The 24,574-nt window shown below is 40.2% G+C and overlaps 1 protein-coding gene across 1 annotated transcript in view; it reads right to left on the bottom strand.

Annotated features, from left to right (window-relative positions):
- The window catches only part of ptprn2 (protein tyrosine phosphatase receptor type N2), a 120,108-nt gene that overhangs the window by 8,337 nt on the left and 87,197 nt on the right, over nucleotides 1–24,574 (bottom strand). Inside the window, exons 12-18 of the mRNA XM_053342449.1 lie at nucleotides 17,053–17,268; nucleotides 14,472–14,675; nucleotides 9,215–9,362; nucleotides 7,923–7,996; nucleotides 4,163–4,240; nucleotides 1,191–1,310; nucleotides 58–224 (exon numbers count right to left, since the gene is read on the bottom strand). Of these exons, the coding sequence (XP_053198424.1) occupies nucleotides 58–224; nucleotides 1,191–1,310; nucleotides 4,163–4,240; nucleotides 7,923–7,996; nucleotides 9,215–9,362; nucleotides 14,472–14,675; nucleotides 17,053–17,268 (1,007 nt within the window). The remainder of the gene's footprint in view (nucleotides 1–57; nucleotides 225–1,190; nucleotides 1,311–4,162; nucleotides 4,241–7,922; nucleotides 7,997–9,214; nucleotides 9,363–14,471; nucleotides 14,676–17,052; nucleotides 17,269–24,574) is intronic.

Below are 24,574 nucleotides of genomic sequence, written 5' to 3'. Positions count from 1 at the left end.
GGTGAAATCTGTTGAGCGTCAGTGTCTAAGGCCATCAGACAGGGATCTTCACTATACCTGCGGAAGTCCAACAGGGTCCTGGCCGAGTTGGGGATCCCACGGTCCATCCAGGACAGGAAGTGGAATTGTGTGACAGTGCGGGTCTCATTAGTCTGCAGGTTCTTCAGGTAGAAACTCCGCACCAGGAAGTCCTCACACCAGATGTGCTCAGACACCAAGTTTACCTAAATATGGACCATAAAATATACAAAGGATGGTGTTAAGTTTATTTAATTAAATCTTCATATCAACAACTGTAACCAAGGGCAATAAACTGAGGTAGCTTTAATGTGCACATTGGCCAAAAAAACCCCAAATGCCTTAAAGTGTTGGTTCACTCAAATTACAAAAGTCATATTTTCTAACTTACCTGTTGTGATATATAGTCATGTAGGTAGATAGTTTCAGTTTAATATGGCCATGTAACTATATTTTTTGTTTCATTTTGTTTATATCCACATAATAGGACTTTTTGTTTCGAGAGAAACTGCACGGAAAAAGGTGGATACAGTTTTTAGTTCCATGCAAACTTCAAACTGAAGTCATACACTTGTACAATGGAGTCAGGCAATGTCTTTTAAAACTGGACTACACCAAAACAGCATTGAGATGTTTCTTTACTAAAAGGTTTTCACTCCAGGTTTTTATTTTTTTTCATATTTTTAGAGATTGTAAATAAATGGCTAGCTTTTTTTTCTGAAAGCCTTGATATCCTCTTCACCCAGGCATGTGTCTGAGTTTTCTACCATTACCCGAATAAAAGTAGCAGTGAATGAATGAATTTGTGGTGGCCAAAGCATTGAGAAATGACATTTGAAAAAACCGAACAGCAACACATCTTTGCAAAAACAGTGCCCTTGCCTCACAACACTTTTCATTTTTATTCAGTATAATGTAGTTCCACTGAAAAAACATTCCAGTGAGATCTGTAAATGGTTCAGAGACAGTGTTTCTGGAGACACATGTATTCAATGATGTTAGCACCACAAACTAAATTGACCTTTGTTGTATTTGGGTTAAGGCAGACATTGCTACAGCTACAAACCATAAGAGTTAACTGAGAAATATGAGTATTCTGTAATTCATGTGAACTGATTCTTCAAAATTTAAAGCATCCAAGATTTGTGACTTCTGCTTAATATCTTATGTACCTCGTAGATGTGGTAGACATCAGATCCCTCATCTGGCCAGTAGTGATGACACTGCTTCACTCCATTTTCAGAGAGTGGGGTCAGCATCACGATGACAACGCAGCCGCTCTCCCACACCATCTAGACACAGCGGTGCAGAGATGTCAGAAAACCCTCCAACACACCGCGAGACAGCACTCATATGCATCTGTATGACATTACGAAGGATTCACTAATATGTGGCTGAACTATGCCACTCGGAGCAACATATTGCACATTAGCATTACAGGCAGCTTTGTATTAGAGTGAAATTGATTTCTTAATCTCGGTCCAGGAAGTATGAATAAATGTCACCTCTCTGCGTGAGACAAATGATAAATGTTGGGTCGACCAGCAGGAGGGCGCGTCATGTGTCGCCCTCTCAGTCGTCTGAGCTACATCACAACATCTACAGCGCTGCTGCTCCATTTCATCTTATCACAATCTAATGTGTCCTTGGGAAAAAATACAGGCTCACGGCAGCCATTAGGAAAATGAGGAGGAAACGCAGGTTTTATGATTGCTATAAAAACACAATGGCCTTGACTATACACTAATCACAAGCTTCTGTGATCCAGCCCAGTGGACACATTACACGCTAACTGTGCCAACTGTGCCAGGATGTGATGAGATTAGGCAAGGTGATAATGTGGGGGAATAGTATCCATTTAGTCTTGTAAGATTTGACAAATATTTGTAGGTAGTGTGAAAACGCTGTGTTCCTATTTTCAGTCTTCAACTAGTGAAAAAGGCAGCCATCTGCTCTTTTTTTAATGCAATAAACTATTTCCAGGCCAAAAACAAACACCTACTATCCATCACTTATACAGAAGAGGAAGGCCGAATAGAAAAGGCCTGAAATGACCGAAGTTGCTGCTCTGTGAACTCATGCTGATTGACTTTTTATTTTTGCATTGAATTCTGAGGAGAAGGAAGCAAGGTAATAGCCAGTGATAGAGGGAGGGAAGGGAAGTTGGATGGAGTAGTGAGGGATGAAGGGATGGAGGAATGAGAAGTGGAGGATTAGAGAAGAGCTGCCTTTCAGAGCGCTGCCTGGGGCCGGTGTGGATTAGATAGGACAGAGCAAAAAGATTTGCCTCCTGCACGGCCCATTTGCATGAGAGTGCCAGTGTTTCCCCTGTTTGTTTACTTTTAATGGGGGGAAAGAGTGTGTTTTTCCCACTGCCACAATCCAAGGTTAACCATATTGAATAATGAATGACTACTACTTATTTCCAGACACAGAACTGATGTTCAGTGTGTCACTCAATCTGTGTCTAATTTTCCATTTTTTTCTGCTTAATTGGAAAGACTTAGAGTTGAGTTCCTAGTTAAATAGCCCATTTCATTAGATAATGGATATGCATTTATTCACCTGGCACTGGAAAAAATGGCAGACAAACAAACAAATAACCAAAATAAAGAAAGAGATTAAAGGAGATAATTATCAAATGTGTCATTTGAGGCACTTTCAAATTTACAAATTAAATACAGAAAACATGGCACCTTTCATTCCTATTTGAACTGATGTACTCAATTAACGCACAATTTCAGATAATAGCTACTGAGTTTTTGTGTTTTTAATTAATTGGGACACCATGTGAGGACTGTATGTGGAGTTTAAAAAGCAATTTACAACAAAAACAGCATTAGAAGCCAAACTTGGCTGTACCATCCTCCCCTAGTCACAAATGGGCTCCGACGTCTGTGCTAACACAAAGTCAGCACTATCATAATGATTTGAAATGAGTACCAGTTCAGTACAAGATACAGAGTGCAGAGTGCTGGGCCAGCTGGTCTGTGAGGATTTATGTTTCACACTTCTACATCCTGGTCACGGCTAGCGAAGTTACTTCACCATATGGAGGTTATGGGCCCACTAATTACTACAGTGCTGTCCTATTAACACATAAGAACGCCATTTGGCAACCATGCATCATTTAAGGCATACCTCCACGCAAGTCGCTATGTTTTACAATAGCCTATATCCAGTGATTAATGATGAGCTTGTCTGACATTTATGGACAAGGGAAGGAATGTAAATAGTGCTGAGAAAATGCAAATATGAGCAAACATCAGCATTATTATACATAATATTAGACTTCCTGTGGGTGTTTTAACTAGAATACTACATACACAATGAAAGGCTGCTGTGCTGTAGTATGTATTCAGCTGTTTTATCATTACATTTGCGTCACAGAGCTTAAGCATCACTTTTTCCTAAAAATAAAAATCCAGTGATATTTGAAAAACCCAAAAGGTCATTTAACAACATGTACAGCTGTTCTGAAATAATAGTTCATTGTTGTGCGATAAACAAGATATTTTGACCAGCTTCTAAAGTTGTGCATTTTTTTCTAATGCATACAAAAATGGTTGCCTTGTATAATGTGAACTGAAATGAAATATTATCATATATATTGGTATATATTGATGATTCTTTTGAATATCTAATATTTTCATGCAGAAGAACATTCATATTTTGCTTGTGTTTTGAGAAAAAGCACAGCTAGGACATAAATTAGGACATACACTTTGAGGAAATCATCTTTTCATGCTACAAATAAAATATCTTTCTATCTGGATGGTTAGAAAAATACCTTCCGTGATATGCAGTGATAAGTATTGTTCAACAAGCTTCTGGGTTTTTCAAACATAACTGGGTAAATATTTTTTATAAAATAAGATGCTTCACTCTGTGTCCCAAATAATAAAGAGTAATGGTAGTAAATGAGAGGCATAGACTTGAGCTACATTACTTCCACTTTGAGTAATACCACCAAAGAGACTCTTGTTTCTTGGACCAAAAAGGAGACATCACAATCATTTAGGAATGAGTAAATCACAGAAAAGCAGACAGTAGGTGAAGCTCTGTGGATATTCCAAACATTCATCGCTCTACAAACAAAACAGAAAAAGATGAAAGACGGACAGTGAATGAGGATGAGCTTTACCTGCCAGAAGTCCGTCACGGTGGAAGGAAGTGGGCCCTGTGAGGCGATGTAAGTAGGGTTGCGAGGGTCATGGTCCATCTGGGAGAGAGAGAACAGAGTGTGACAGAGTATATAGGCGGGGACAGGTGGATGAAAACATATTGCCTGGATACAACTTCCATCAAAGCCTCCATATCTGGATGGAGAAAACAAACGTGTCTCTTCTTCTCTCTGCTCATTCATTCACTCTCTCCAAAATCTTCTTTCTTCCTGTCTGTCTTCCTTCCTGTCCTCAAAATTAGGTTTTAATGGATCTGATTGGAGTAAATTGGATATAAAAGAAACTGCATACTATTTGTTGGTGGGGTTGAACATGAATTACAAGGCCAGGATTTCATTTGTTAATATTAAAGATCAGTAGCTTTTAGCACAATGTTGCATAAATAGACTGGAGAGGACCTTGAACTGTGCTGTATTTTCTATCTAGTAAAAGTTAAGCAAAGAGGAACTCTGGTGTTTATGAGAAGAATGCCACACTGCCATCTCATATTCATACTTCACATTGCAAATGAAAAGATGAAGGTCTCTCTTTAAAGGACACTGTAGTTGTTTGTCTTGTGCCAGCACCTAATTGGACCATAGAGACTAAGCATCTAACCTATTGAATATTCAAAATAGGCCTTCAATAACTCAACTTGCCCATTCATCATCTCATCGTTCAGGCATCTTCTTCAATATGCTTCTTCAAATTGCCTTCACATCTCTCGTTCTCTCTCTGTCTCTCTTTTTTTTATGGTTGGACATGTTTTTGCATGAAACATGAGATTGTGGTGGGACTTAAAGCCTGGAGGCACTTGACGTGAGAGAGGTGCGACATAATGACATGGGCCGACTCGATTTGAGGGATGTGATTGAGACTTGATTGAGTAGGTGTTGGCTGGGTCGCCTCCAAAATCAATGATCACATTTTATTGAATGAATTTTTATGCACACCCTCGAGTGTGAGATGCATCAGTGAAGGGATGTTGATGACAAATGCTGCATATATAGTCATGGTATAGAGTAGCAGTGTTATTGATATATTTTTGGCATATAATGACATGCCAAGCGAGTGCATTATTTGTGTTAGTTTGGGGATACTGCACATTTAACATTCTTCAATAGATACAATAGATAGACTGAGACAAGAAGAATATGTATAAGACTTAAGGTGTGCTTGTGTCATTTCTTGGCATGTTAACCTTCCATTGAGGGACATCCACAATGGAAATTGAGGCATTTTTGCAGTCCAATTATAAAAGAGAGTCATTTTAGGAGGGAGACATCACAGAGCATAACATCAAGAAACACCACGACAGCAAGTCACAGGGTCAAATTTAATGACTTTCTTTATGTACTCGAGTTTTTATGATAAAGAGCAATATGTCAAGGACACCTACAGTAACATGAGCTAATAAGTTAAACATCTAGCTTTTCTCCATGTATTTCTTTCTTTGTATTCTGATATATTCAGACTCTTTTGTCTTGTGCTCATGGACTTTGACATTCACCCTTAAAAGGAAAATAATTACGGAGCATCTCTGCATGGCTTTAATACTACCATAATACTTTTCTCTCCTCATGTTTAATATCCTCAACAACAGGATTAATTCTAATGCTTTAAATGGTTGCTACAGCCACGAGGAACTTCAATCCAAAATGACAAATTAAAAAATATATTTTTTAATTATTACTCCTCTCATGTCTGTGCTTGGAATTTATTTTCATTATAGTGGATTAAAAAGTGTCAAATTGTTTTCTCATAGAAATCTACTTCCAACAAGTAATACAAAGCTAGTGTTGGTTGGTCTTAAAGGGGTCATTTTGATCCTTTAGAGATTCTTTCATTGAGTGTTTAGCAGTGAAAAATGTAATGATACGGATTCCTTGAGGTTCCTACTTTAAATGATCTTCACAGCAATTATATCATAAATGCAGAAAAGGTTATGTTCATCGCCTTGTGTTACACTTCAGTTAGGTATAACCATGCTGTTAAATTTTCTCTTCATCCTTCCTGGTTGAAATTCCTCACGTGGTTTTAAAAGAAGAAGAAAAAAAAATCCCTCCCACTGAAATGAAAGGATGGTGCCGAATGCTAGTGCTGCCACTCCGTTTAGCCAATCTCAAGGACACAGACATGCTGTAGCTGTGTGCTGACATCCCTGCATGAATACTAAAGCGCAAACATGAAAGAGTAGTCCTGCGTTTCAGCTGTCCTCCCCTTGCCATTGTGGGGAGAAGATAGACTACAAGAAAAAAAAGAAAAGAGGCAAAGAAACACCCTTTGGTTTGAAGTAAAATAGCGTGTACTAAAATAGCTTTGCACAAATATCTGCTCCCGGAGAAACATCTCAACTTTCAACACCTCGCTGTAGCATCTTGATCCTGTGTTTATATAAGAAAGAGACCTCGGAGGCTAAATGGCAGGTTGAGCTCAACCCAGATAGTCTGAAAACAAAAGTATGGTGAACAGGTGGGGAAATAGAAAATAGACACACAGGGTTTGATTTTGTAAAAAGGCTAGACAACACAAAGACTACCAGGCTTTGACCACATTTTGTACATTCCTCTGAACCGCTCCTCACGCTAATGATGCTGTATGTCTGGGAGGGCTTGCATCACTTGTGGTCAAGCATTAACCACCATCCAAGCTTTTTCCTGTGTGTATGTTACCCCTCTGCTTTGCAGGGAGCTCAGATCGCCCCTTCTCTTTGCTTCTTTGACCCAGGATACCCAGAAAGAAGCCACCGATTATTTACTCGTAGGCCACTGCCCTGAAGCTAATGAGGAGGAAGAAGCAGCATTGACAGACATAATTATCACAGTTTTGCTGCGCCCAGCCAGGGGTCCCTTTTGTGGTGTAATTACTGTCCTTTCATCCGCACACCACTGCATCTGCCATTACTTCACCCATCTTCAACATCATTTGTGTTTCTAGATCCATTAAAAAAAAAAACACACTGGAGTCTTGGATTACTTTATTCTTCTCTTGATTGCACCAAAAACAAATTTTTCTTCCCTTGATAAATTAACTTAAGTTAGTGTTATAAACTTATGCTGTAAAATGGCAAATGTCACATTACAGCACTGTTTAAATGAGCTAAAAACCTCTATGAATATGCCATTAGAGAAAATTGAGGCATAAATAGAGCATCTAAAAGTCTCCATTGTTTGTTTCTGAAGAGTAATAGGCTTTTAGTGCAGCTGTGTGTGCCCCCCTCATCTATCTCCACAGAAATTTTGGCACTGTATTTGAAATGCATAGTTTCCTGTTCCCTTTGATGTAATCCCTTTTCAGCGGCCTCAGGGGAAATCACGACTGGCAATGTTTTTGGGGGAGAAATAGTAAAAAAAAAAATAACCTTAGCCCTCTCCAACACTGAGGTGTTTCTGGATTTGTGGGAGATACATTTGTTTAGCCAAAAAAATAATGTGTAATTCTTTTTAGTGCAGATGAAAAAAGGTGGGGGAGGGGTGGGTGCGGCCATTTTGAAAGCAGGGAGAGTAACAATGTGATTCAACGAGACACAACGAATCCACCGAGGCTCCCAGCATGGAGAACAAAGTTTAAAAAAAAGATCAATGCACATGCATCGATGACAAGTCCTTTGAAACATCTTTTATCTCAAAGTAAAATCCAAACCACAACAGGTGCTCCTTGAACAAATAAACCCCAAAAAAACCTTCAGAGACAACAGATATTAACCATAACGTAGATCCATAATGAATAAACATTACTCACAATTGGACTGGCATTGATGTAATCTGAGTTGCCGTGGTTATTCTCTGCTTTCAAGGTGATCCTGGAATGATCATCTGTAACAGAGATGCATAATTCATTAATGCACTTTTCCACTGTTTTTCTGGCTGCACAATAACAACAGAATTTTGAGCAGCAACGGAGGGATATGAAACTGAAAAGGCTAAGGGGGGACTGCAATTTCATCAGACTTTCATCATACACACACACACACACACACACACACACACACACACACACATACACACCACTCTGAAGTCCTGCTGAATTACTCCACCTTCAATAAGGAATGTTCCAAGTAAAATAATCATAAGAAAATGTTATCTTAAGAAGTCTGAGTCTTCAAATCCTGCTTTTCTTGCCAGATTCATATGATCTGTTGCCAGTGAAGTTGAACCCATTTAAATGTTTTTGCTTTATGCTAAAGCCCCAGAAAACTTGGCTTCAAATGTTAAGGATTGTTCAGTGTAAGCAAGCTGAAATGAAAGCTTAAAAATATATATCTCCAGTTGATATTAATCAAGAGTTTAAAAGTCAAAACTTGAAGACTGTGTGGGTGTTTTGTGATCAGATGTGTTTGATAATGACCAAACAACCCGCCAACTGTCATTAGATTGTAATTCAAATGCTGCTGAATACTGATTCACGCATGGGGATATGTGATGTCACTTTTTGCTAACTGAGCCCTGCCCACTACAAACCAGTGAGAAGAGCTCAGAGAAAAAAACACAAATACAGAAATATCTCATATAAAATAACCAACATTGTCCAACTTTTACCAGATAATAATGTGTTCATGTAGTACTGCTTTACTCAACAGACTAGATTGAGTGACTAATGATTGATAAATGAGTTTTCAGGGTCCTTTAAAAGTTATTACTCTTGTAGTATAAAGATTAAGTCATTTGATCCAAGAGAAGCCTCAGAACAAGTTGATTTGCATTGAAAAGAACATTTTCTCACCAAAATGACAGACTTCTTACTGGTTTTCAAATAACAACACTAAGCCTCAGGTTTCATGAGTACAGAAGCCAATTCTTACATACAGTCCGTATACTATATATGTAAGTATACCATATAATAACATGATTTGTTGGTGAGGACTGTGAGATATGGCTGGAAAGCTTAAAAAAGTGGAACTCTTATTTGAGATTTTTTTGTCCTACATATATTTTTACAGTGTACTTTTGGCTTGGATATCCAATGACTTTTATTTTTCAAACACAACGTTCTCAGAAACAAACAGGGCAAAACATTTGTTTGAATGGACTCACATACGACGATGGCATCTGAGCGGTTCCTCTTGGAGTTCTGCTCGCCGTGGCCTATGCTGCAGGCGCAAGGCTCTGCCTGGTAGGAGCACAGGGCCTCCCACTCACGCTCCAGACGGTTCTTGTTCTTCAAGTGGTCCTCCATGTATGACTGGAGGAAAACAGACACCACTTTAGCTGCCATTTTACACAACAAGCCAAAGTCATGTGGAGGAAAACTACATTTGTCCCAAAATATGGTTGTAAAACAAAACTCCATGTTTGTTTTTTGCAGCAAATTTGGACTAACTGAACACAAAACTTTATTATATCAGAGCAACTGTCAGCTGTTTTTTTTTCTTCATTGTATTTTCCTCTAAGACAGTCAACCAATAAATAAACTGGAGCATAACAGTGCAGCCTTGACAACCTTCCCTTTTAAAGCTATGATCAGGTGTCATGGAGCATTATTGTCCTAAGCTGCTGTGTAGCGTAACAACTGGGTGAGGAGGAGGCTGCTGAAGATCTAGGTGGGGAAGGTGTGCTAATGTTTGGCTTTTTGTGTGTTTGTGCATGTGCGTTTGACTGAAAGGAAGGGGGGAAAATCCACAATTAAAACTCCTGAAAGGTTTGTCTGCATTGGAAATACTTCAGGGGTGTTTCAATCACGTCCCTCACTGCTTGCACAGCCACTGATAAGATTGTCTGCATTTAAGTCGTCACTTGGAGAAGACAAAATTGAATTCGCTAGAGAGACAAAAATGGAAAAAGAGAAGGGGGAGGGGTAGTTGCCCATGTATGTGTGTGTGTGTGTGTGTGTGTGTGTGTGCGTGTATGTGTGTATTCTCCCAAACCAGGGCAAGTCTTAGGGAGCTTAGAGGTTGTAGCTGGCAAGACGAGTCTTTTTTAAGCGAGTGCTGTGTTTCGCTTTCTGTCCTGTATCATGGCTCCCCTCCCAATGGGGTTAAATGGTTTAGTCCGCTATTGTGCGAGGCAGAAGATTACAGACTCATAAACTGATGTCAGGGATCAGCTGGCTAATACAATGAAAGTGATACCCAGATGTGCCGGGTTTTATCCCATATTAAAGGCAGTGTAGGTAGACTGAGCGGAGAGGTGACACTCCATTGTTACATGCGAGTTATTCACTGCTGTCTGTCAAAAGGGAAATCCAAGTCTTTGCACAATATATACAATTCCTACTTAGATGATAATCACAAATAAGCTTGTCCGATGCATAATAGGCAATTACCCTTTGGTAGTTCATGAATTCAGATGTCTCCTGCATGCACGCGAAGGATATTAGGAGACTTATAAGAATGTTAGAAATCCAACCGACGATGGGAATCAAAGTTTATTGTTAGACAACAGAAGAGGTAACTCTTGTGATTAATTCAGCTGCATAATGAGATAGCACGGTGTGTTCTGCCTGCACTATTAATGACATAAAGTGATATTTCTGAAATATAACTTCTGCTGTTGTAGTCTGAAACATCCCTGTCAGGGACTTTTAATTTTATGCATGCAAAAATCTCAATCACCCTCCCTCCCAAAAAAAGAAGAAAAAAATAGTTCATGTCAGTTCTAATAGCAGGCAACAGACATGTATTTGCATGTGTGTTGTTGTGCATCGCCTACGCAAACACACATTGCTGTCTTCCCATGAAAATGACAGCATGCCATTATGGCCACTTGACAGAGCCTGTCACCACTGTGCTCTTGTCACCCTGTACAAGTACTCTCTGCTTGCCAGGCTGACAGCATTCCACCTCCCCTACCAATATTACATCTCCGTGTACTTGATACATCCACTCTGAATTGCATCCCATTCTATTCAAACGATGCCCTGAATCGATTGCATTCCAAATTCATATTTTCGCTGCTTAATACAATGCAGCCAGCAGCGCCTTATCAAGCCCTCCCGTTTCTAGGGGGAGGCAGTGGACCATGGCGTATTCCAGAGACAGGGTAACGAAGGTTTAGTGAATGGGGGGATTATGTCTGCCAATCAGGGGGTTGGGATGGGAGGCCTGGGTGTCAGGGAAACAATGTCTAATCCTTCCTAAGCAGTCTCCTCGGCAGCAGAGGGTGCTGGGTGAAATCAGGATGAAGGGACAACCAGGGGAGCCAGACAAAACAGGTAACACATTACTGTCAAGCTCCACTGTCAAATTAAAAGGAACAATACTGGTAACAGTTTGTACAGGGAGCTTTATGATATGATAAACAGCTGCGAGAGGTGGAAAAAAAGGTATTAATATGTATGTTTTTGTGTGACTAATAATAGCTAAATGAAAAGAACATATTGTTTTGCTTTAAATGGGGCAACACTGCTTTTGTGCTCACACACTACATTTAAAATTGTTAGGGAAAGTCACTGAGAGTACATGCTGCATGGCTATTTTCCTTCACCTGAGTCTTCTTCTTCTTCCATTTGAGCACATAATTAATCATTTCTAAAATTGAACAATAACTACTCAACATTATGAAAAAGTGCCTCAAGCTACATAATTATTGATTTTTCTTTATTTTTTCAGGGGAGAGGTGATTAAGCTAAAGCAGCACTACAACAACAGCAACTGTATCATCATTTTGACCCTTTTTCTGGAGCAGGAGAGCACAGACTGAAGATATTTTGCTGTGTTTATGAGGAAAAGGAAGTTTGGTGACTGTACAGTGCTGTCCATGGTGCTGAAAGGACACAGCACTGCAGTAATAAGCACAGAAATATGGCCACATAAGCAGCATATTTCTGCATTATATCTAGTAATCATTTTTGACGTTTTTAATGATTAGGTGGGTAACGTTAGCAGGGTGTAGCACCATACTGCAGCTGAAGATGGCGAAGAGAGGGGATGGGAAATATAAGACAGCAGAGGTGTGTCAAGGCTCTGAAAAAAAAGAAAAACAGCCGATGACTCAGCACATGGAGTCATCCAATTTCAGATTTTGAAGTTGGAAGTCGTTATGCAAGACTTTTTTAAGTCTGGAGGTGGGCTGCACGGTGGGGTGCAACATTGTAGTTCATTTATCCTGACAGCACCAAATTCTTACCGTAGTGTAGTGTCTGTGTGAGTGAGTGTGTGTGAGGTGATCAGGCCGCGGAAAAAAAAAAAAAAGGACCTCCAGCATGTGTGCTTTGGAAAGCCGGGTATTCATCATCCTTCTCCACACGGTGTGAGCTCCAAAGAGCGAAAGAGGGGAGATGAGAGGAGAGGAGAGCAGAGATGGGAAAATATAGGTCTGAGATCAGTGATAACAAGGCAATCTCACACATGGTTTCATGTGAGATGGCATTGGAATTTTAAAGAAGAACCCCTATAGGACATCACCATGTCAATCACGGCATAAAAGAGAAGTAAAGGTCCCTGTGTGTTTTACCTTTCTACATTGTAATGCCTGCGTTGCTGCTGTGAAGAAACTAGGGCTAATAATAACAGCTCCTAGAAATGATTCACTGTGCCTCTTTTGTTATTGCAGGGCTAAATGCTTTTCTATTGTCAATGTTTTCAAAAGGGGCTTCACAAACAAGCCTTGACGAGTGCAACAAAACCCATCTATTACCACCAATACAAGGCATTACTCAGATTCACTCTCATTCATTATAGCCTCCCAATATAAAAGCTAGACATGCAGTGTGATGAATGCTCTCTCCATTAATGGAAACACTGCAAGGCATCTATCCATCTCTTTTATCAAGCTTGTCTCAAATGAATGAAGCGAAAGTTGTGCAAAATTAAAACAATCCATTGCGTGTTTGTGTGTAGAAGGAACCAAAAGCTTTTTTCAACCCCCCACCCAACCCCCCTCCCGAAAAAAAAAACCCTAACAAAATTTCTAAAACATCCAAATTACAATCCGATGGGTAATGATATTTCACTTTTCAGCAACTCTCATCACACAAAACAATGTCTGCCTTATTTTGCAGCAGCAGTAAAAGAAATGAAGGGAGTAAAAGATGAAAATGACAGAGGAGAGAGATGCAGGAAGGAATGATGAAGAGAGAAAATAACACAGTAGATTGAGGAAAAAGTTGGAGGGAAAATGAAGACAATACAGTTTAAAATGAAGCAAGAGAGAGAAAACAGCGGGGAGAATGGTGGACAAAACCCCCAAAGATAACAGGGTTCTGAAGGGAAAGAGGTGAGAGAGGGGTGAAAAAGAGACACAAGACTAAACAGAGAGAAATCAAGCTGCTGGTTTTCAGGACGCAACCTATACATAGACACAGGGAGTCATTAAAGCATACACTGTAATGTGAGGTATTTTCTTGTAGCTTTACTTGACGCACCCCCACATGTCCTTACAGATGAACTCAAGTACCCCTACATGACCCATCATGTTCCTAATGTGTTCATTTGAATTTATTTTAAGCTGGATGTTAACATTGTTAATTTAGATAGTGTTATCTATTTAAAGTGTTTATCCATTTATCTATTACCATTTATCAATTTCAAGTTTTAGTCATCCAATATTTTTAGCTATCTGTTTCAACTCATTACTTTTAGCGATTCACTTTTTAAACCATCCATTACTTTGAGCTATATAGCTATTTCAGTTGTTCATACATAACTATTTCAACTATTTCAAATGTTTATTCATTATTTTATGCTAAAAATTCCAAACGTTTTGCCATTACTTTGCACTAGCTAGCTATTCATTACTGTAAGCTGCTTCGACTTTTAGAAAATAATTTCATCTGTTAAACATGCAGTGAGTAGTATTTAGTGACATTTAGCTTAATTGACTTGGCAAAAATGTAATAAAATATAGGTTAGGGTTAGTACGTTGCCAAGAATGGACAAACCAAACACAGAAAGGGCCTTTCACCTTTTTTTTGCAAGTGTAGTCATTGTAGGTTGTCCCTAAAAACTTGAATGGGGGTATTCAGTTTGTTGCAATCTGCAACCTCACCACTAGATACCACTAAATTCTGCACACTGGTCCTTTAATTCATGACTTTTAGGTGAATATTTCAACAGGTTTTTGTAATTTTTATCCAACTGTTTCAACGTCTTTGCTTACTTCCTAAGTAGTTTACACACACTCACTACTGCAACACAACAGTGCATTGTCTCAAACAACAGTGAACCTATCCATAGTGATAAAACAGATGATGAGATGTTGTGGCTGTCTGATGTAACAATCAGATGCTAAGAACCACAAATGCTCTCTAAGGGCCTGACAACAAACCACACCTCAACCCACTTCCATTTATTCATCTTCTCTCCTCTCTTGACACTTTTTCTACTACATGAATCATCGTTTTTGTGTTCCTTACCAGTATCATGTGACCAGTTGAGATGTCCATGTTGGACGGCACTGGCTCCTCACACCAGGAAGAGGTGCTGCTGCGGGTTGACGGGCTGGCTGCAGGACCATCACTGAACTGTGATGACACACTGTTGAGACGCGAGTGGCGCAGTGTCTCTGGCCGCTCGACACGTTCTGATGTCCGGATCGCCATACGCTGGCGACACAGCTCCTGGGGATTACAGGAGATGATGGTGAAGCCCTGGGTCATCATAAATGCAGGGGTTCTTACACAGGCCCCCTTAAAAGGTTTCATGGATTCTTTTCATGCAGACAACAGTAGTTTTATGTATGTTATGTGCTTATCCCTGCTGTTAGGGGTTGAGTTCTGTAAATGCACTTTATAAAATCCTGTATCTCGGCTGACTTGATCTGTCCTTACTTGTCTGTAGATTAATGGCTTATCCTGGTGGATTATGGAGCTTATACTAATTATGTCAAAAATACATGGTTGAGAAACCCTACACGATTTACAGAATAAATTCACTATTGTCACACCTGGCTGCCATACAGCTACTGTCTTCATTGTTTAAGAGAGGATCTTTTAAATGAGAAAAAACATGATATTTTACATTAAAATCCTGCACAAAATCACCACACAACCTATAGAGCAACAAATATTCTATAACAGAAGAATTTGGGACTGCTTCCCAAAAAGAGTATCCATCACTCAAATTACCAATGGACATAGAATTGCATTTACCCAGTTGTGAAATATAATTTTATATTTTGATTGATATCTCCAGGTTTCTGAAACTTGCTAAAAAGATTAAACCTCTCCCAATGACTCAGCTTTTCTTCTATCATGCCTCAATGCATCAAACATTCGAGGACCAGACAGTATCTACTCTAATACAATTTTATACAAAATGAAAAAGAAAGAAAAGTGAAAGAAAAAACCCATATTGCCCAAGTTGTGTCATCTTATACATGTATTACCAAACAAATACATGGTAACAGTCACACACTTTACCTGATTCACCCCTATGAGGTGTGGTCATTCTCATCTCTAGTTTTCTCTGTTAATTTCAACATAATCTGTAAACCCCATTATGTTTGATTTTGGGAGGCAAAGCCAGTCATTTCTACAGAATTCATTACCATACTCAATTAATAACAGCGAGGGCAGAGCAGGCCAGGGAAAATGCCTTGTGAAAGCACATGCTATCTCATGATCTATCATAGTGATATTTCCCTCTGGAGTGCAGGACCCTCTAAGCTCTGGTCTTGGATCAGCTTTACCGCCGTCAGACTTTAATGATTAGAGCCATGAAGCGGTGCCCTGGGCCTTGGCCTCGGGGCAATATCTAGGTCCACCTCATAATTCATTCTACTTCTCAACATCTCTGGAAAGAACCACCCTGTACTGGAGCTGAAAAAATCGTTCCAGAGGCAGGCAGGGTGATGCAGTTAGCACCAGGAGGGGCCAGAGGAGAGACACATGGAGCCTTAAAGCACAAGTCGTGGGATTTGAGTCAGTCTGTGCTCCCGCTTTCAGACTACGGATAATAAGAATGAAAACAAACCGAGAGGAAATGTCTACAGTGTGTGCTGCCATCTAATACAGTATCTCTCTCTCTCTCACAGCACGCAGCTCTCCCACAATATCTGTCAAACATAGAGAACACACCCACATGAATGTCTGACAAAGCAGTTATCCGATCCCTAAAGGTATACTGAGAGAGGTGTCGTATATAACACTAAATTTGCACTGTAGCACAACATGATAAAAAGATTTTGAATAAAGACAAAATAATATAACTGCAAATGGATGTAGTTTTAATATTTAAGAAAAAAAAATACAATTCATTTTGTAAGCATTTTTGCTTATTTTTGCTTCTCTGTGACCATCATTATGACACCGTAACACCCTTCAGCATTTGACAGTAAAGCAGCTCTGTGAAAACCTGATTAAATATTGAAAATGTTAACGCGACATGCAGATAAATGTGTTCTGAGTGCCATGCTGGGCACAGCTGAGCCCCAACGCTGAAAATCAATACAGCCCAGGCTGCCTGTGGCCCTGGAGGAACAGAGGGAATAGGTCACAGTGGCGGCCCATTCCCCTGTCTCACAGAGAGACAGAGAGACAGAGAGACAGACAGACAGACAGACGGACAGACAGACAGACACATGCACGCACGCACACATGCACACACACACGCGCACACACAACACACACACACACACACACACACACACACAACTCAGGCAAGGGTGAGCAGTGAATAATTGGAAGCATCGAATATGTATTGCAGCAATCAGTATATAATGCAACAAAATAAAAAGCTTAAAAAGGATCAAGTACACTCAAACTGTGACTTTGGTATTTAATCACTGCATTGCACAAAAAAGAAACGCTAGTCACTATCTTACAACAGCTAAAACCCATCATAAGAGGAAGTAGAAGAAAATCAGTCAAACATATACATTCACAAACCAATCAGATAATCAAGTGCATCTGAACAGAATGTGCGTTCTTCCAATAGCAGAGTGCAGGCTAAGTGTCCTGGCTCCTGATTGGCTCATAGTAAAGGGGTTGGTCTAACCTGATAGGTTGCAGTAGCATCAGTACTGGTGTCAGTACCCAGGCTGGCCAGCTTCTCCTTCATGTGGAGGTGGGAGCGCTGGCGCACGCAGAAGAAAGTGGCGGACACAGCCAGTGCCACCAGGATGAAGAGCATGCAAAGGACGGAAAGCAGCAGGAACTGGCCCGACTCCACCCTGGTCTCCTTCACCATGGGGATCTGGGTCAGACTGCCCCTCTGGAGAACACAAACAAACAGGGAGAGAACACACTGTCAGAGCAGTAAAGGATGCCACTCTGTCTTTTTCCTGATTGATGTCGTCGTTTTTGATTTACAGCAACCGCCATATCAAGTCTGCACTACATCAATTTTCACTTGAAAGTTAGTCTTGGCCTTCCACAGAAAAAAAAAAAAAAGCGCTGCGAGTGCTTCCTCACCTGCCTCCACTTCCTCCCCTGCTCTTTACACCCACTACCACTGTCTCACCAGCCCCACTCATTAGCCAGCTCTAATACTTCCCTTATAATGCATTCAGACTCAGTCAACCCCCATCACCAGCCTGTCCAGTGCTGTGTCCACACTGAGCCCCACTATAGATATTTACAACCCCATTTAGTGCTGGCATGGTGTGGGCTGGCACTGTGCAGCTACAGGAGGTTGGGATACTAAAAGCTTGTGCTTAATTAGCTCCTCTGGTCCTGAGTTTGGCTGGATTAGGCCCTGGCCCAAGCCGCACAGCTAATGGCTACCAGGACTGGAGAGACACAGGCGGGCCCAGACTGGACCTTCATATATCCACCACCGGTTGAATAGAAAAAGCCTTTTCAAATATTCACACCCACGTTGCATGTTAATTCAAACAGGGAGGTATAGCATTTGTCTCGGTACAGCAGGTTTGTTTTTAATGTGCTGTAATATCAACTAACATAGACTGTTATCAGTGTAATTGGTCCCAGGGTGGGAAATTAACTTTTTAAAAATATGAACATGTACAAGCCACTGACAGATAAATGTTCAAATTCAACAGACACTCAATAGTAAACCATTATTTTGTGTCTGAAATATACTAGCCAATTTTGTTTTTTGCCAGCATTAGGATGGTGGCTGGTGCTAATTTTGCACCCTGATTGGTCCACTCATGGCCATTTAATCTAATGATAAATTCCCCATGGGCCCCAATGATACAGAATATTTTGAGAGCATAACAGCGATAATTAGGAGCAATAATTGGGAGGGATAATTAATGATACCTGAAATGTACTGTTATAGATTTCCTTTGCTGATTGCATAAAATATAGACATCTTACTAATATGGGTTTTGTATTTAAAAACAGAGCAGATACACATCACTGCTGTGTGACTGGACACAAAGCATGTTCTTTTTATTTATTTTTTATTTTTTTAAAGGCAGCTTTCCACAGACTTTTTGGTCTACTTTTATCCACTTCATACATGCCAATATCTGTTAAAGGGCAATATCAATAACAGTGCACAAATACATCCTCAGGCTCCTAATTGTCTGCATGCAATATTGAAAGATTGATGGTTGAATTGAATCAGATCTACAACATGGAGAAAAAAAAATATTATAATAATAAATGGCAGAGCTCTGACATTTAGCCTGAGGGATCTAATGGGCTCAGCTGAAGGATGGCTACATCTTGTTATACCATTTTGAAAAACAAGACACTTCACCTCAGACCAGTAACAATGTGGTCTGACCTTGTGGCTCGTAATTGCAAATGTTTTTATCGGTTGTGTTGGATGCCCAAGTCTTTTCGATTACTGTGTTGGGCCCGACGACAGTTGCTGTTGATTGCAATTGCTGTGGCTTGAGCATGTAGTTTCAATCAACCATTAAGAGGTTAGACAACAACTGAGAGCTTTAAAGAGTCTCATATATGGTGCAGAGGGGAGAAATGGCCTCGATCCAATGACTCGTCTGTGCTGTTGAGTGATCAACTAAACATACAGACTAAATGGCATTTATATACAATATTACTAATTTTCCATTGCTGGAGTACTTGTTGAGAATGCAAATTATATATGTAGTATTATTCTCTCAACACAATAGAAGACATACAGCACCTGAAAAACTCACATAGTATTCAACATATTTAATGCGGTCGACACAGCATGTAACATTGGAGTGGTGGTTCAAGTCTGTTGCCTCTGAAACCAAAGTGCCCCCTATGGACTTATTGGTTCAAACCTGCTTCAATCTATTTCCAGTGCTGACAGTCCTAAGATATTCCCTTTTCATCCAATGTTTTCTTTATTCTAAAAAACGCCCCCAAAAAACCCAAGTCTTATCTAGTTAATCAGAAATGTCATCCTCTACAATCTGTAGCTACTCTTAAAAATATTTAGGTTAAAACCTTAAAATGAATGAACAGCATTTCCACTGTGGGAGAAAACAGGCTTGAAATACACTGCAAGCATAAAAGAGTGTTTGAAGGCGGTAATCGTGTTATGTTGTTGGGAGAAAGAAACTAGAGGAGATACAGAAAGAGAGAGTAAAGAAGAGATGTGAGGCTAAGAATTACCTTGTGGGCCTTTAGAGTTTTTTTATTCATTATTTTTGTACTAATTTAATTTGGTTTGAGTCTGCCTTAAAAAAAAACACCCAGATTTAACTAGACTACATTTAGCATGTAATAGTAGCAATTAAGTAGTCAAAAACACTTTAAGCAAAATTAAATAATTTTGACTGAAAATTCCTGAAATTTCAAATATGAATATATAAAAACCTACATACAATGGATTAATTATTACGATAATTAAGAATTACCGTTTTTACTATTTAACCTGATTCTTTCCTACTGCTAAAATGTTTGCTTTAAATTTTAACATCACGAATCAGATTTTTCAGCCCCTGAATTCTCCTTCTAATCAAAATTGACTTCAAAAAAGTATTTTTGTTGATTCCTTCCTGATCATATTCAACATGTCTGCTCATGTCTCTTGTGAGTATATATCTAAACTCAGTGAAGTTATTACTCTCTGCCTCTAACAGACTTTCTCCTTCTGTTTCTCTCTTCTATTCATGCTGCCCCGGTCTGGTGAATTAGCCAATCTGAGAGGAGACAAGGGGCAGATGGATTTCGGTGCTCTGGATTATTCAAATTATAGAGGAAAGGTCAGGCAAAGAGGTGTTGTTGGGGCGGCTGGCTATCCATTCACTCACATCACAATACCTTTAGGAAGTACAAGAGGAAAATCCTCCCAAACACACAACTGCCAAACCTCCCCAGCCCTAAATCCAGTTAAGGTTTCCTTGCAATAAAATGGGACTGATAGTCCTGCGATTAACAAAAAAAGATTAGACATGAAATGCAAAATTTAGCCTTGCTGCAACATTTTTCAAGGATGCAATATTTTTTTTATATAAGAAAATACTAGCTACACCCAGTGCTCTATAAAACTGAATTTTGTAAATACACTCCTGATGGGAAATGAAGCCTTTTTTAAGAGAGAGAAATCTGCCTCTAAACACTGGGAAATAATGATTAATTTGAGATAAATAGAAAGAATCTATTTGATAAAGGCCAACTCATATTACCATTACAATTGTAACATTAAATTTTAATTTCTATTCAGTCAGCATACACTAAATTTCTGCTATTAAACAGCAGAATAGAACAGAAAGAGCTTCTGCATTATATTTTAATTTTAAATAATGATAATTTCGCAAATCTTTGAACTATATGATTTAAAATAGTCTAAATCACCAACAGCTCAATTCTCAGGGTTGATGAGTTGCAGGATGAACCTGCACAGAAACTTTGTCCCCTGCAGCCAGATGTGCTTACACCAAACCACCGGGCTCAAGATCAAGTTTCACTATGAATACATCGATCAGCTTACATTGAGATTAACTATATTTTGCTTGCGTAATTTTCCGATGATGGATCATAATTTCCCCATTAGACTCGATCTACAGCAGCCCTTTACCGCAGAAGAGGATGATACTGACAAAATGATGCTAAATATATTCTGCAATACACACACACACACACACACACACACACACACACACACACAGACACACACGCACACACTAAATCATTCACATTGGCTACAAATAACAGCTTTCTACGTGATGCTCACAAGTTTTTAAGGCCGGTCCTTTGAGGCGCAATTTACGCATTTTAACGCATTAAAACTTGTACACTGAATAAGGCACAAAACAGGACGGAAATACGTTAAAGCCAGGAGATAATTACCTAAATCCATGTCGCGGAGCAGAGCGCACACTTTGCAGTAAACGGAGGAGGTTGTGTCTTGTATTCCAGAGAGCATGGTTAACCACTGACACCCGCCGAAGCTCCAAGAAGCGTTTGTGCGTCCCGGCCGCCCACTGAGTCCGCTTCTCCAAAAAAAGTTCCCCTGCGAGGGTCTCATGCGTCCCCCAGTGCCAACAAAAGACCGCGGCTTCAACACGAAGATGAAGAAAAAGAAGGAGGAGGAAAAAAAGGGAGAGTCGGAGAGAATAAGAAAAGGGAGAAGAATGTGGGATATGCCCGCCTGATTTTCCGAGCCTCGGAAGAATGTGCAGAAGCCCTACTAGTGAGTCCTTTCAGCGCCTCTGTGCCAATGAAAAGAGATGGGGAGGTGGTGGGGTTGGGTTTTTTGCGATCATTTAGTTAAGGCTGAGCCCCTCCTTATATTCAGCAGCTCAGGAGTCCCCGTCCATTGCACATGTCATATCCACTGGTTGCTATAGCGATGCCTCCACATGTTGTCGACAGTGAATGTTCAAGGAGCGATGCCTGGCTAATAGGCTTGCGGGCCGAGGGGCGATATGAATGGACATAGGGCTAGTCACTCATTTGTTGAGCTACTAGGGGTCTCTGTGTTTGGTGTGTGAATTGCTGTTTTCTCAGGCTCTCCTTTTCCTCTGCTCCCTCTCCCAGGGATTCAGTTATGTGAGCAGAATAAGGGAGATGGGGCAGTCTATTCTTCAAAGTAGGCTTTTGCATTCAAAGCTGAAGTGAGCACTATAATAAGAGGCTACCACACAGTACAGTAGTTGTAAACTATATGAATGCTGCATGGGAGATTGGGCTCTGTCTAAAAACGCTCAGCCTAAAGTAAATTGTGCATAATTGGCTAAGTCTTTTCTCTGCTCTGCTCAAAGATCTGCCAGAATAAAGAAAAAAGAGAGGAAAATTGCAAGTTTAACAAGTTTAAAGATAAAACTCACTAAAATGCTATCCTAATTAGCAATCAGTTTGAAAAAAAATCCAATGGAGAGCAACAGCTGCACTTAGCAGAGAGAGAGAGAAAGGGGGATTATGGAGAGCACTGGGAGAGAAAAGGAGAAAGAAAAAGAAAAGGGGCGGTGAAGAGAGGAGAACGGGGGTCCTGTCAAATGCAGATGACGAGTCTTGGGGAGGGGGGCTGTGTGACGGGGGGCTCTACAGTTTATTTTTTCCATTCAGAAAGCACCCCCTCCTCTTCTCTATTGTCCCTCTGTGTGACAGCTGGAGTTGGCAATGTGAAGGGGAGAACAAAAACGAGCTTGCTGTCCAGCCTGGGTCCGTGGCCGCGTCGGACGCCAACCCACCTTCAAACGAAGAGCCAACCAGGCGGCCCACAGGGACAAAATCTCTACTAGAACACTATCAAACTGACTCAACACATTTTTTAAAGCATCCCAACATCCTTAAACACTCAATCTAATATAATGATGCTGCTGCAAAACTGAAATTGTCAGTGAAATATGTTATTTTAGGCTGTAAAATGCACTATCACATCAAAATCTGTTATAGCATACTATAACATTTTCTTAAAAATTACCAGTAAACTTAGTTTCTTCCTTATGTGTCATCTAGTCTCCCCAGGCGAGACACTTTTCACGTCATGCTCTCTGCACACTTGCATCCTCATTTATCAGGAATTATTCAGAACCCAAATGCTGTTTTCACTCTGCCTGCCAGAGGGCACAGAAACGGTCCGGCCACCCGTCATTCAAGGGGCAAATTTTTATCTTGCAGCGTTCAGTTCGAGCAAAAGAGAGAATTCTTTCTGCAGAGCTCGCTGTAGCGCTAATTCAGGATGGATGTGAGAGTAATGCGTGGTGGGAGACTTTTATCATAACTGCCAGTGAGTGTTTTTTTATTTCTGGAAAGAAAGAAATAGTGGCTGAAGTTAATCCCCAAATCAGTCCCTATATGAAGTCAACCACACAATCATATCTATCCAGTTCACTGGTCAACTGTTCACTTTTTTTCATAAAGATATCCTGATCATCCACCTGTGAGCCCTATCTAAATCCACACTCATTCAAACAAAGATATTTTGGCACAGTGGAGTGAAGAAAATGTCTAACCAGACACTATCTTTACCTGCTCTTTGAAGGAAAGCCTGATTTTTGCACCTGTTGTTTTCCTTCATTTGAACTCTGCGTAAATGGACACATTTTCACACATTTCAACCACTACGCATTGCACAGTACGATTTCACAACTCATGTCGCATCCTCCAGTGAGGCCAGTGCTAATGGTTATCACACCAGGGAGTTTTGACGTGAATCGATTCTCGTGAGGGAAAAAAGCCCTACAAGCAGTCAAATTCAGCAACATACTGAAGTCACTCTTATGGTCACTGGTGTTATCCGCTGCCACGCCTGTGTGTTTCTGCAGTAAGTACTTCCTCCGGGTAACACATGTTCGAACAGTCACTGTGAGTCCTGCAAGGCTTATCTGTCCTCCTCTCCTGTGTTGCTCTGGTGTTTGCCTCCATGACACATTTCATATTTCTAATGAAAAAAAAATAGATAGAAAAGCAGCTAGCGTGTTTAAACAACGGCAGAAGGAGGTATGCTGCACTTCTCAATGTCGCTGGGAGAGGAATGTTAAACAAATGTCAGGATCAAGTGCACTACCTGAGATTGTGCATTTGTTTGTGAGTTGGGAAAAGGGACGGAGAGACAATAACTTGCTTGCTGGCACCTACAGGCTGCATGATTTGGAGTATATTTACATCTATATCCGTGTGTGTGCAATCGGAATATACATGCACACAACATATATATAGCTTACAAAATATATATCTACAATCCACGTAGGGCTGCTTTTCACTAGCTGGACACCTTCGAACAAGACACACAGAAGTCAGATTGTAATATATTTGAGCAAACAGTAGAGAACACCAGCCTGCAGAGGAGAGGCAGGCATGCCGATCTGTAGCTGTGGTGGCCCACATACCAATCACGCTATAATGATATCAGTGAGAGGCTGATGCCATTTACAGTGCTGCACATGAAACCAACAGCTGCAATGTGTACCTGCAGACTCAACCAACATGTGATACCGTTACACCAAAAATAGTTGGGATTTCTGCTTGGCTCTTTGAAATAGGGTGCAATAAATTATTCATAATAATATCTGAGCAAGACTGTTGCTGCGGCTCCATTTGGGAAGGTGTTGGGAGGATTAGCCTCGAACTGTAATGCAGAGAGAAATGTATGCAAAACAAAACACATTTGGGTGTTTGCATGTTTTTTTTTATTTAAATTTTTTTATCAGATCCACCAGCTG

This window comes from Scomber japonicus, chromosome 21, assembly GCF_027409825.1.
Source record: "Scomber japonicus isolate fScoJap1 chromosome 21, fScoJap1.pri, whole genome shotgun sequence".
In the NCBI taxonomy this organism is placed as follows: domain Eukaryota; kingdom Metazoa; phylum Chordata; class Actinopteri; order Scombriformes; family Scombridae; genus Scomber; species Scomber japonicus.
This window is presented reverse-complemented; position numbering and strand designations above follow the sequence as displayed.